The 14,942-nt window shown below is 34.3% G+C and overlaps 2 protein-coding genes across 2 annotated transcripts in view; one reads left to right on the forward strand and one right to left on the reverse strand.

Annotated features, from left to right (window-relative positions):
* The first annotated feature begins 1,348 nt into the window (after positions 1–1,348).
* LOC129217396 (solute carrier family 35 member G1-like) lies at positions 1,349–12,660 on the forward strand. Its single transcript, XM_054851696.1, has 4 exons — positions 1,349–1,361; positions 6,560–6,667; positions 7,270–7,520; positions 11,550–12,660. The coding sequence occupies exons 1-4, from the start codon at positions 1,349–1,351 to the stop codon at positions 12,489–12,491; spliced, it is 1,314 nt and encodes a 437-aa protein (XP_054707671.1). The 3' UTR covers positions 12,492–12,660.
* A 343-nt stretch (positions 12,661–13,003) lies between these two features.
* Positions 13,004–14,942, reverse strand: part of LOC129217407 (uncharacterized) — a 70,091-nt gene continuing 68,152 nt past the window's right edge. Inside the window, exon 26 of the mRNA XM_054851707.1 lies at positions 13,004–13,884. Coding sequence (XP_054707682.1) covers positions 13,878–13,884 — 7 coding nt within the window. The 3' untranslated portion in view covers positions 13,004–13,877. The remainder of the gene's footprint in view (positions 13,885–14,942) is intronic.

The raw sequence follows: 14,942 nt of genomic DNA on the forward strand, positions 1-14,942 counted from the left end.
GCTTGCCGATCAGACTTTCAAAGCCTTCGCATGAAAAGAGACACTTCAAAAACACCTAAAAATTTGTAATGTTATATAGAGAAATAAAATGAAATCCTCCTCCCCCCCCCCCCCCCAAAAAAAAAGGATTTACAAAATTCCCCAAAAATGCCTAAAAAACTGGTCGAATTATTTTCCGAAAAAATATTTTACCAGTTCGGATGAACAAAAATCCTTGGAATTTCGGTTAACGATACACGAAAAACTTAAAAAGACTTTAACATTAAAACAAATGAAAGAAAATTTAATTAAAGAGGCAAAAATAAATTCGTAATAAAGTTCAGGTAGTTACAAAACATACAACAATCAAAGAAATATAAAAACCCACCAAAGAGCAAAAACATGTGCCATAATTGAAAATATGGGGAGCAAAAGCTGAATTAATTGAGTAAAACCCTTTCGAAACAAAGGTTTAACAGGGGGACAGTTTTGGATAGTTTTTTTCAATTGGATTGAAATGAAAATATTGGATAAAATTCGGGGGAATAATGTAGAGTTATGGGAGACTTGTTTTCCTGCTGACATTGCTTATAAACAAAATGAGTTTCGAAATATCAACATAAAAAAACTCACATCTAACTACCTAGAAGCGCTAAAACAAGTAAATTAAAAACCTTAAAGTTATTTTCAAAATTGGATAAATAAAATGCTTGAATAAATGAATTCCAATTTTAAGTAGAAATATTGAAGCAATGAAAAAAGCAGGACTTTTGGAACAAAGCAAACATCAATCACTCGTTTTAAAAAAAAATCGTTACTTGAATAGGGGGTCTTAGCTATCCAGTGGACGGTTAGATGCTTTGTTGATTTTTTGCAGGGGGGAGGGGATCGGAAATTTACAGATTCGGACCTGAATCTTGAAAATATAATAACGCCATACAGCTCTAGACTAGGAATTCTGAATAGCAGGCACTGGCTACCAGAGTCACAAAAAATGGTAGATTTGACTTTTTGTAGCCATTTTCTTGAAAAATATTTTGAGCACAAAAAATAAATTTTAGGGAGTTAGCTCCGAATTACGATGCCAAGGTGGAGTATGCAGATGCTATGAACCAAAGAATATTGAACGTCTCAGAATCGGCGTAAGCGTGTTGTCGTAGCACGATATACGATATGCTTTTTAACAGCGATATGATGAGCACATACGATAGGATAAAAACATGCATAGTCGTCACCTCTGGTGATAAGGCTTGATTTTTTAGTAGCCATTTTCAATGAAATGGTCGCCCTTGGCGACTGGAGACCGCTAATCTAGAGCTTTAGCCATTAATAGAACATTCTTTCGTGCCTTTAAACGTCTTATAACCACATGTATGACGAAGGTAATCTAACGAAAAATGTGACGCGTCATCGCGAAATATATATGCTTGAAAAATACAATCGCTTCCGTAAACCTTATTAAAGATTCTTTAGCATCTTTCATCGCAATGATAACAAATGATGAGCAATTCATTTTCATTTAGAAACAAGACACCTGTAGATACGCTTGTTAACGGCGTGTTGTTCCAGTACCGAAGGTTAACTGTTTAGATGTTTCGACGCCATTGTATATCACAATAAATGTAAATGAAATTTCACTTCAGCACGTAAATATCCAATTCAGCATGTTACGCGTTTCCGAGGTAAGAATTTTCGCAAAAACTTAACTTTTATCCATTTATTTACGTTAATTTTGCAATTACTTTTCATAAACATGTGGAATTTTTCTCAAAGGCTTATTGTTGAAAACTGTTTTTCCTTTGCAAACGTACGTATCGGATTATCCCAAAGCAACTTGGTTACTAAAATAAAATTATTCACGCCAAGAATTTGACAACCATGCCACTTACCTAAGTATCAAAAATCCCCTTTCACTCATTTATTTAGAGAATAACATAGAAGAAACAAAATTAGAATGAATTATTGATTTTTGATGTATTGTAAGTAACATAAAAAATTGGATGTTCCCAGACGTGCCATAAACGGATGTATAAGAGTAGAAATAAAAATGTTGGATGCAGGACAGTTCATATAAGTTTTTTTAAATTTTCAGTTATGAATATGGTCAAATTTAGGCCACTGGGCGAACGCTAGTTATAATAATTACTTGTTTTTATCTTTAAATATTGTTGCCCCTTAAGCAAAATCTCTCAAATAACCAAATCGTCAATTCTTTAGTGTCTTCATTTAAATAATGACGAATGTGATTTCATAAATTGGTGTCAAGCAGCTTCCAAATTTGTCACCAAAAATGAGAACTCAAACCAGCTCCAGTTTGGAGAAGGTTCCCTGGATGAAAGTTTTCCCGTCAATTTCTGTAAAACTGTCTTTTCTGCATTGGTTCGCAGCACTGCAGAACACACACTCCAGACATATTACAAAAATTCTTTCTTTTCAACCAAATTCAATAGATAATTAAGGGGTTAATCATAAATAAATTACAAAATACTTGTATTTAAATTCTAATTCACAATATTATCATTTTATTATTATTTAAGGATTTTGCAATCATTCGTTAAAAATTTGCTGTTGTCGTAGTGATAGAATGTATATATATGATCTCATCAAAAACAACCCTGTTGTAAAAATTTCCCCGCCAAGAAAACCCTTAACTTTTCCGCACAAAAAAGAAAGTCTTCACACATCCTAAACCCAAAAACCCTCAGCCTTAAAAAGTTATGATATCTAGTTTGCCCGCCAAGTATCTCTGCCAAACTGTCATCCTCCCTCTTTTCCTTTTTCATCACACCTACTTCCATTAGAACCTCCTCCCACCTTCAACTCCTCAGAAATATTAATAGATCCTTTAAATGGTTTATCCTGTTTGGCGGGAAGCTTTTCAAAGTGAAGTGGTTGCTTGGTGAGCAAAAAGCCTCCCGCCAAACAAGATAAACAATTTAAAGGATCTATTTATAATTCTGAGGAGTTGAAGGTGGGAGGAGGTTCTAATGGAAGTAGGTGAGATGAAAGAGGAGAAGAGGGAGGATGATAGCTTGGCCGAGGTATTTGGCAGGCAAACTAGATATCATAACTTTTTAAGGCTGAGGGTTTTTGGGTTTAGGATGTGTGAAGGCTTTCTTTTTTGTGCGGAAAAGTTAAGGGTTTTCTTGGCGGGGAAATTTTTACAACAGGGTTGTTTTTGATGAGATATCACATCTTTTTGCATTGATATTATGTACACGTAATTATTTTAAAAATATTACAGTTCGCAACTTTAAGCAGATGGGAAATAAAAGCAACGGTTTCCTATTATACTGTTTGTATCAAGCACGTTGTGGTGGGGAGGACGTGACCTTATAAATGTGTCCACCACATATAAGGGGGGCGTGATCTTATGTCAGTCTTCAAAGGGGGGTGCAGAACCTGAAAGTTTGAGAACTCTTGTTCTACACCACTAACTAAAATGATATCACATCTGCGAAAGTAGAAATTTGATAAATGGAAAAGACCAGGGTTAAACCAGATTTTTTTTTTTTTTTTTTGGGGGGGGGGGGAGTTTTGAAAACTTTCAGAACATGAGAATTTGGACTCTCCCCCTTTCCCGCTTGGTTCAAAACGGTTTCTGTATCAACTGTTTTTGTTACCATAAAGACTGAACAAAACAGCTAATAAAATTCATGACCGATAAAGATAGCGACTTATTGATCGATATAATTGACACTTGACTGGTCTATGTTCATTAGAATGAAACTTCAGCATACGGAGCACAAAATTAATATTGTAGTTTTGGAAGTAACTTCATTTCAAAACAATGTAAGTAAAAGTCCGTTTACGTAAAAGATTACCAATCAAAGTCGCATCTAAAACAAAATTTATCATAAAAAAAACTAGGGTACTTCGTTGTGAACGAACTAGAGTTAGATGAATTATGTAAGCTCGTTCGTATTTTCAAAGTTTTTCGGTGGGAGAAGGGCATAGGATTTGAATTCAATGCATTTTATAGGAAAAATGCATCAAAATATATAATTGCATTATTTTTTTAGAAACCCTGAGAGGTCAATCCCCCCCCCTCCCGTGATTGCCCAAATGACGGGTCTGTATGTAGGTATATTGAAATTGTGAAATGGGGGTGTCATGAAAATAGTATTAGAGCTTTCAACAAGAATATTAGTAAACGATGAATGAACTGAAATGGAATTTGTAGCTACGTAATGCAATTTTGAAAAAAGTCGGCATCATTTTAAACAAGCAATGAATATTGACTTCCCAGAATAGAAAACCCAAGAAATTAAATTTTTCGTTATAGAAGCCAGTAATAAGAAGTGGTACCAACATTTGAAATAATTCACCTTAATAAAATACAGGCTTCTTGAACCTTTGGTGAAGCAAATAGTTTAGCATATTGAGCAACAGAAAGAAAAACCACTGGTTTAACTCATTGAAATAACTTGAGCTAACTATTGTAGTATCGTATCTTAATACCTTACAATTAGAATGTTTATTGCCGAATGAATACTAATTGAAATCAAATCATTTGTTTTATCAATTTCATCAACGTATGATGGTTTGATAAGAAAAACGATAAATCACCATTTGGTAATGACACGTTGAGTATTAGAACTTATTTTTCTAAACGCAACGATGGACTGAATTTACAGCACCTGTTTTCGAGAATTCTAAATTAAAATCTGCATTAGAAGCAATAAAATGACGAAATGACTATATTTGTCGAAAAAAAGATAAGGCAGAAAATTTAAACATTTTTTTAGAAGAAATAACACGTTAGAAAAGGAATTTTTACTCAACACTGCTAAATTGTTACTGTTTTTCGATACTTATTACTATTTGATGAACTTATCTGTTGTTGGATGATAATTGGGAGTAGGTAAATGAATGTGTGTGGGAATGCATCAAATCTGATTTTGGGTTACACATATACTATTTATAAGTAGTTTTATCTCTTTGTGGCCAACTATCGCAGACTGGCCGACTACTGGAGCACTTACCCTGCTTTAAATTCTAATTAATTGCTAGATCTTTGCATGGCCACACTTGATTCGCTTACGCTTCAGCGTTAGGGGAAATTAGTGATTTTCAAACTTTATTTACTCCGGTCCATGATGTCCCTGGGGGTTGAAATTTTGTAGATGTCCTCAATGGGCCCCCAAGAATATGTATACAAAAAATCATCACAGCCCACCGGGGGCTGTTACAGGGGGGGGGGGGGGGTATGTATGCAACTGTACTCGACGTCAAATCGTAGATATCACAAAATTGCCACAGCGACTGCGCATGAACGCGAACTTAGCTCATTTCAAAAGTCTTGCTTAAATTAATTGCAAAAATTTTATCTGTTAACCAATTACAGCAAAACGCGGATATCCACACACATATTTCATGTATTTTCAATTCATAATGTGTTATGTTTGTGAAAAAGGCATTAATTTAGAAAATAAGCAAACCAATAAATAAGTGCTATTTTTCGCTTTCAATTATAAAGTTAAGATGTATCATATTCTTATGCGTACAGTTTCATATAATATGTCATGCAAAATAGTCTAATGTTTAACCCCAGTTTCACTGACATTTAAAATTTCTTCCCCCTGAAATATATCAAAACTGAAAAACAGGAAGGAAGGAAATTTCGTATCAACAAAACTGGGGGGGGGGGGGGACTGTATCCTAATCTCATTCATTAATTTGTTTCTATGCTTATACAGTCGACTCGCGATAACTCAAACTTCGATAATTCGAAATTTTCGATGTCTCGAAAAAAAAGTATTTCCTTGCACCTTTATTGCGTTTTTAATGAAATTTTATCGCTTCGAATTAAATTCACCTTCTTTTTGGTAACTCGAATTTTTTTCCCATTTACTTAAAAAATTTTCAATCCCTTAAAACTCGAATTTTCAAACAGCTATCACTTTTCTCCCTCATTTACGCGCTCTAGAGAAGAAAAACGTGTCCTCGGGCTCTTTTGTTAGTGATTTTCACAGTTGTGTTCACCACAGGTATGTGGGAGGGGAGACATGTTTCGGCTGCTGTTTTCTGTGGACAATGGTCGAGTTTCTAGAATAAGCGTTCTCTGAACTTGAATAACCAGTTCCTCGAACACAAACCCTTTCTCGTTCTAGTCATCCATCGTCTTCTTACTTTACTTATTAGTGCTGTGAAAAAGGTTTATTTGTCATCGAAATATGGCTACAAAACGAAAATGCACTACACTTTCTATTGCAGAGAAAAAAAAGGTGATTGATGCGGTTGAAAAAGGGGGAAAGAAAAAGATAGATATTGCGAAGGAATTTGGCATTCCGAATAGCACACTCTCAACCATTCTCAAAAATAAAGAGACTATTCTGAAAAACTTTGATGACAATCAAGGGGATCGGAAAAAAATGAAGATAGCGGAATACCCGGAAGTAGAAAAGTGCTTGATAAAATGGATTACCCAAGTGCCGTACCCAGAACATTCCACTCGGTGGAAACATATTGAGAGAAAAAGCGGAGAATTTTGGGAAGCAACTCGGCTTTACAGATTTCAAAGCAAGCAGTGGTTGGTTTGAAAATTTCAAGAAAAGAAACAACATCACTTTTTACAAAGTTTGTGGAGAAAGTGGAAGTCAAGAAGTCTGCGAAGAATGGAAGGGATCACTGTCTTCAATTCTAAAAGAGTATGACGACAAAGATGTATTCAATGCCGATGAAACAGGTCTATTTTTTAAATGTCTTCCTGACAAAACCAATGGCTGTGAAAGGGGAAGCTTGCCAGGGTGGAAAGAGAAGCAAGGAACGAGTAACTTTGTTACTGTGCACCAACATGGATGGATCAGAAAAAATGAAGCCAGTAATGGTAGGAAAATCAAAAAAGCCAAGATGTTTCGCTGGAGTTAAATCATTTCCTGTGGATTATGAAGCTAACACAAAATCATGGATGACAGCTGAATTGTTTGAAAAATGGCTGAAAAATTTAGACCGTAAAATGTCTAGTCAAAACCGCAAGATTGTCCTATTTGTTGACAACTGTACAGCCCATCCAAGCTCAATTACAACGAAATTAAAATCTGTAAAACTGGAGTTCCTTCCTCCCAATACCACTTCAAAACTACAGCCAAAATATTATCCAAAACTATTATCCAAAATTTCAAACTAAAATATCGTCATCAAATCGTAAAAAAATGCATTGCTGAAATTGATGAAGGAAGCAAGCCTTCTGAAATGTGTTGCAAGCAATGAGAATGGTTGATAAAGCCTGGAATTGCATTGAACAAAAGACAATAGCAAACTGCTTTAGAAAGGCAGGTTTCCATAAAGCATCTGCTGAGGAAATCCACCTAGAAGAGGAAGAAAAAGAAAAGGAAATCGAGGAAGTAGTTGATGAGGAATGGAGTTTAGTGTCAAAAGCTCTGCAGCTAGATCTTGTAACAACATTTCGAGGCTTTGTCAACATAGATGATGATGTTCAAGTGTGTGGAAATTTATCGGACAAAGACATAGTTGACGAATTTCGACCACTCTCAGAAGAGGAAGATGATGAGAGTGAAGAACTTATCCATCCGAAACAGATAACCTTTAATGAAGCAAAAAGTGCCATGCATGTGATGCGGTTGTTTATTGAATCGAGACCTGATATGGACTTAAAGACATTCAATGCTGTTTCCCATTTGGAAAAAATAATTGACGTGGAGAGAAAAAGAGTACCCGTCAAACTCTTCTTGACAGATATTTTAAATAAAGTAAGGTACGTTCTTATTTTGTGTGCGATTTTGTTAATGAGGCATATAAGAATACTTATACCTTAAATAGAATGATTTTTTGTAAGATTTTTGATAACTCGAATTTTTAGTAACTCGAATTTTTTATGTCTTCCCTTCAATTTCGAGTTAGCAAGAGTCGACTGTATATTGTTTATATATACATAGAATCTAAAACAGAAAGCCCAATGAGCAAAGTCCGCGCACATGCGCAATGGCAAATTTGTGATATCCGCGATTTAACGACTAGTTGCAACTGTTGGATCTGTTTTATTAGTCTTGATTGAATTTCATTTCTTAAGACAACTTTTGAATAAATGTTAGATCTTAGATCTGTTCTAACCTTGTAATTGCAGTCAGAGATTAGCAAATCCTATGAGCTGAGAATCAGTACATAAGAATTTAGGAGAAATTAGTGATTTTCAAACTTTAATTACTCCAGCCCATGATGTCCCTGGGGGATGAATTTTTGTATATGTACTCAATGGTCCCCCAAGAATATGTATACAAAAAATCATTACCATACCCCCCCCCCCGGATCGCTGTGATAGAACCCCGGGAAGGTACAATTTCGGGGGTAAAAACGAGGGGGGAGGGGGGAGAAGGGTCAAATGCCGCAAAAGGCACATCAGTAGGGCACAAGGAATGTGTGTGCGAAATTTCAGATTGATTCGTCTTTTCGTCTGGTCAGTAGCCCTGTCAAAGAAAGCGAAAACTTTTTTGAACAGGAATTTTCTAACTTGAATTCCTCCTCCCCCTGATGGTCCTGGGGATTGTATTTCGGTTTATGTCGCCACGGGCCACTAGAGATTGAGTGTACCAAAAATCAACTCCGGGGGTCTTCATGGGGCTGAGATACAGAGGAGTGAAAAACCCAGAAAACCCCAACTTGTTCTGTCGTGTAAACTGTTTCTTAGTCGCATTTTTTCTTTCGTCTTACTTGGCGGTGGATTTGCTTTTGTTGGCTGCTGACGTTTGGTTTTCTTGGCGGCCGGGACGCTCCCGCGTAGCGTTATACGACGGATTGTTCTATTTTTCTTTAAAAATGTGGTCTTCACCGAGCAGTCTACCGACCAATACCAAAGATCCAATACTACACGGACATAATGTACACGTTCTCGTTTTTTTCTTTTTCTTTTTTTAACTAAAAGTATAACACTGAACTTTAAGGAACCAAAATCAATAATTATAAAATATTACAAAACATTTAAATATAATTCTGTGAAAAATTTACAAAATAGAATGTATGATTAAGTGTGTATGGTAAGTATTAATCGTTTAATACCTAAAAAAGACGCTGGTTTAATGAAATGGGGTTGTTTCCATCAGTCAAAAGTACTACTTTTAGTTACTGAAGTGGACAAAATAAGCAAAAAAAACATGGAGCGAGGAGAAATCTTTTATTTTGAAAACGTTTAATTATTAATTAATTTTTTAAAATATCCGTTTCTCAAAAGGCGTGGTCTTTATGATGTCACAATTAATGCACTTTGGCGCGTACTCCATTGGCAGAATGAATGCCTACGCTTGTTGTCTACCGCGTTTCCAGCTTATGATAATTCAGAAGTGAATTAAATATTGCGCTCTACGCTTGCTATCAAGCATATCGTTGCCAGTACATGTGAGAAAAGATTCGAATTAAATATTTCGCACTGCGCTGATGCAGTGAATGGCATTTCATCACTTGTGATGTCATGTACAGAAGCGTAAAAAATTAAATTGAATCTGCGCATCGATTGAAATAATTTTTTAAGAAGATTAAACTTAGTCAAATGATTTGAAAAATGGTCAAATCCTTTGTTTTTAAGCATGCCATTTCAGAAAAAATACTTTTAAAATTTCGCAAACGACCCCATTGCGTCCATTTTCTTGTTAACAGAGATCAAACTGCTGACATGAAATAGAAGACTCGGATTTAAATCGGATCAGCGAAAAGATTTTCGACCGAAATCAAGATCGCAAAAGTGACAGAATTTTCCACTGTGTTCAGAGGTTCATACATAAAACAGCACGTATTGACCAACTTTGAAACATGCCGTTGTACTGGTATTAGAAGAATAATAAAATCATGAATTTTGAACTGTAAAAAAAGGAAAAGGTTTTCGTTTGAGGTGGAATTTTTAACACATATCGTTTGACTTTGCTAGGGACCTCAGGAAAATGATGTTAATTTCTATTGTTATTAATTTTATGAATGCTAAAGTGTCTTTGTTTGTTTTTCCCCTTTTTATGCCTTAGACTGAACTGATTATCATGAAATTTTGTATATACGTTGTCAAGGGTGCAGAATAGAACATAGAATACATTTTTTTGCAAACGAAAAGTACCCTATGATTTTTATTCCAGTTTTAAAGAAAACCATATATTTGAGAATATTTCATTGAAAAATATGTCATATTTGTTCAATTTTCGCAAAATCATGCGATATGGACGCTGTTGATTTTCTGCATCTTGAAAATCCACCAACTGGGGCCAGGTTCGAATCTGTGCGTTTGGGAGTAAGAGAATGGCGTCTAACCACTAAGATGTGTGTAAAACCAACAACCAATGCCTAATGTGATGACAAAACAATTAACAGCATTTAATTGAAATCTGCACTTGGAATCAAAATGGGTATCGTGTACTTTGACGATATGACTATACGGAAAACATTTTCTGAAAATAGAATTATATTGAGAGAATAATATTTCACATTTAAAATCTTGTAAACTTCCTAACTGCTTAGTGAATATGAGCAATCTTATTGAAAAGTGTCGTGTTGCTTGGCAAAAAAAAAAAAAAAAAAAAAAAAAAAAAATCAAGCATATTATGATAAAAACTCAACGTGACCTGGCCAGCTCGAAAAAGAGAAAAAGGCCCCCGAAACACATTCACTTAAGCGTTAAACCACGCATTAAGCAAAATTCGACTGTCTAGCGTTCTTTGAATAAATTAAATGTAATTATAGCATTTTGAGGAAATTACTGGGTTGTTCGAAAATTATAATTTTTTTTTTTTTAGGATTTCACTGTATTTTTTCACACCAGTCTTCACACTTACGTAGTATAATTGTTATGTATTTTGAAAGCTTAAGTAGCAAGGCTTACTTGTGAAAAGGTCCATTTGAATCTACGCCGTACTTTTTGATTGGTTACTTTTCAAATATGAAGAGTTAAAGCAGAATTTTCAGCGTATTTTACTTTTTACTATAAAAGAGGTACAATTTCTTTTTAAAAAAAAACAATGTACATAGAGAAGATATATTGAAAGTACACCAGTACCAAAGTTGGTTTTCAAAATTTTGATTCATCAATTTTGATGTTGAAAATACTGCTCGTTCTAAAAGGACAGTTGAAGCTAATAAAGACACAATAATGAAAATGATTGTTGCAAAACGGTGAATGACAACACCAGTTAAGAGATTAAATTTTTCGAATTGAACTACTTACGACCATTTGAAATGCCTAGGTTTAATGTACTGCCGAGAAAAAACGAAATTACTTTCCAAGCAACCCATTAGAATTTTTTTCCTTTAAATATCTAAAGGTGTAAAATTACTTTTTGTACACTCATTCTATTTATGCAACAAAACCATGAAGCAGAATTTTCAATAAAATTCTAAACAATTGTCTTTTTCTAGAATTTTTTTTTCGGAACAATTATTGCATTTTATCATCACTTTGTTTTCAATTTTAGTGCAAGGATGACATCTACTTGACGAATTGGAAGTTTCTCTTTCCTCTTCTGTTGTTATTTAGTATGTTCCATAGAAGAAAAACTTTGACCATTCAAATACCTGAAAAGCACACTGTTCAAAACAAAAATGCTGTCACATCCAACTCTACAAAGCAATCGGGAAACAACAAGTTTTCGGTCTTCAAAGGGTTACTATTGGCACTATTATCTGGAGTATTTTATTCTTCAGCAGCAGTTCTTGTTAAACAGATGAAAAACCTTCACCCAGGACAACTAGCAGTTTATCGCTTTATAGCAATTTTTGCTTTTTCTCTTCCAGAGTCAATACATTGCCAAGAAAACCTGTTGGGGCCAAAGAACTTGCGTTTTCTTTTGATACTGAGAGGAATATTTGGAGCAACAAATTTATTCCTGAATTTTCTTGCTTTCCGTTACCTCCCCCTCGGTGAAGCTGCCGTGATTATTTTCAGCGTCCCTGTTTTCGTGACTGTAGCAGCCAGAATATTTCTTAAGGAGCCATGTGGCATCTTCCAAACAATTACAGTCGTTCTGACAGTGATAGGAATCATTTTCACCACTAAAATTCCTCTAAAACTGTCTGGGACAACCATTATATACACCAACGAACTAATTTATGGTCTTTTAGCGGCAGTAGGGTCTCTACTTTTTAGTACTTGTAGATTCATCGTCATCAGAAAAGTGAGAAGTGTTCACCATGCGATTATAATGTTCAACTTCGGTTGGGTTGCCATCTTGGAAACAATTATCCTCACAGTTTTAATTGGCGACTTCAGATGGCATAAATGTGGTCTTCAAAGCTTTTACATCATTCTACTAGGAATTTTCAGTTACGCTGGACAAACACTGCTTACTATAGCTCTTCAATGTGAAATGGCAGGACCTGTTTCCACGATGAGGGCTGCGGCTGACATTGTATTGGCTTTCGTGTGGCAAACATTTCTGTTTCATGACGTTCCAGACACTTACAGCATAGCAGGAGCTGCATTAGTGTCAATTTCTGTGATATTTGTAGGAGTTAAGAAGTGGGTGTCTTCTTTATCTCTTGATTCAGCAAGTTTTAAGTATCTTGAATGGATAAGGAAATAATTGCTCGTGTTTCGTAAAAAATATGCTTAAATATCAAGCTGAATTGCAGTTTGAGTTATAAGGTACATATTTTAATGCGCGGTGGTGATAAACGATATCATCAATAGTAGTATATTGTACAAATTCAACTATATACTATAAATTTAAAATAAAAAAGATAACCATACATCTTTTACGCGTATTGTAGGATTTAAGTGCAAATCCATTAAAAGTGGTATTGCATAAAATAAATTAATTTTCTGTAGCGCTGTTGTTTTTGAGATATGCCACTGCTGTCACCAGTATAGATATGTTTTAAGCATTAATTTACTTTTCTACGCATTGATGTTCATCAAGTTATACACTGTTTATGTTTTATAAAGTAAAATTTATAATGCACCATTGAACATGTGTCGAGTCGATGTTCACTCAACAAGAAACATTTTGTCAATTAACACACTCATGTTAAGAAATTAAAATATTTATTTCTTATAAATATGAAAAATACAATGTACAACAGAGTAGAAGCTCTCTAGAGTTTGAATGTGTGTAGGTAAATACGATCATGTCCAGATTTCAAGAAAAACAAACTATCGCTTTTACCTTAGAAAATTTTCTTCGGACTTTTCAAAAGTATTCTTTTGTAACTTAACAGCGTCATTTAAAAACCAAATGGAAGTGGTTCAAAACGGCCATTGTAACTATGTTTTTTCAAAATTTTAAGAAGTCATCAAATTTTATAAAAATATTGCATTTCCATTTTTTAAATTTCGAAATAATGTTATTAACATATCATCTCAGGTAGCCCAATTCGTTTCATAAACGTTTAGAAATGGTTCTGACAACCATTTTAAAACGTTTATGTAACGTTTAAACATTATGTGCGCTACCTGGATTAAAAACCTTCCAATTACACAAAAATAACTAAAAACAAAATAGTTTCACAAAACAGATACTTATCTGTTGCATGATTAAAAAACATTTATATAAACTATTTAAAATATTTGAATGAGCAGAACGTTATTAACGTATAAATTGGTAGATAGATAGTTACCTCTTTAAATGTCTGAATCCAGCTCAGACTTATATACAAAAGCTCATGTCGAAAATAAGATTGCAATAAATCTAACATAATATAAAGAAAACGAAGGAGAAATAAATTGTAACTTCAACTGGCATGAAATCTGAAAACATCCGATAACAACCAATAAGGATTTCAAAAATGCAACTCATATCGAAGAAGGAAATTGCTTGTCAATACAGAACCACATATTTATACAATATATTGCATTGCAATGAACAAACTTAAGGATTATGAGTTTGATGAAACGTCTATTTCGGAATGTTCGTTTTCAATGGAATGTTGAAACCACTGCAGCCAATGATATTTGTGAGGCTTGAAGTCTTTTACGACCTGAAAAACGAAATAAACTTAAAATCATGCAAACCAAAACTTCAAAAAATGTAGATATTAGTAATTTAGTTATTGAGAATTAAAATATGAAGGAATGGAGCACGTTTTCTATACATTCGATATATTAATATACTCGCAACGTTATCTTTAAGACGTTCAATTTTTGACAGTTGATGTTAATCAGTATTGATAATATCTGTACTTCAGAGACAGAAGGATGCAAGTCACAGAATGATAATTTTACAGTGTAGAGAGGAAAAACTTTTTCCTGGCGCATGCAAAGGATGGGGCGCGCGCTCTATTAACCTCGGTAAAAAATTAAAAAAAAAAAAAATGTTAAAAAATTACGCTCACACATGGTTCGATACGGAATAGACTTCTACACACAATGCACTATTAAATAGAAAATCGCAATTTTTGGATTTACGTCACTCTGAGGTACAGATATGGGGTCGTTTGCGAAGTAAAACAATTCCCGAAAGACATGTAAAAAATGTTTAGTGTTTGAAAATAAAACCTTAATGACTAAAACATTTTTTTCACTAACGAGTGGAAAGCCTTATGAGTAAAAAAACTTCTGATGAAGAGGGTTAGCAAAAATATTAATGACTAAGGTAAAAATTCTTATGAGAAATGAAATCATCCCAATGGCAATAGAAATAATGTTATGAAAATATCGACGTCAAAGAAAACTGTCTTGATTAAGGCGGGGGGGGGGGGGGGGGATCTTAACTAGTTTGAAAAAAAAAAAAAAAAAACACACACACAAAACAAATGAGTGGGGGAGTGGAGAAATCCACTTTAATATCAGAGTAATAATTTTGTTAATTGTGCAAACAAACAACTATTTTAATGATTAGTGGGAATATAATATTAAGCTCTCTTAATTAAAGTACGGTTTAATTAGTAGTTTCAAATGTATGTTAAAAAATAGTATATATTTGGTAAATTTGAGGATATACTGGCAATTTATAATTTAGGTAGAACGCCTATTTATGATGTATTTCCCCTCCGTAAGTTATTCTCACCTCAGAAATAATGACATTGATAAGGTCAGC

This window comes from Uloborus diversus, chromosome 1 (genome assembly GCF_026930045.1).
Source record: "Uloborus diversus isolate 005 chromosome 1, Udiv.v.3.1, whole genome shotgun sequence".
Lineage (NCBI taxonomy): Eukaryota > Metazoa > Arthropoda > Arachnida > Araneae > Uloboridae > Uloborus > Uloborus diversus.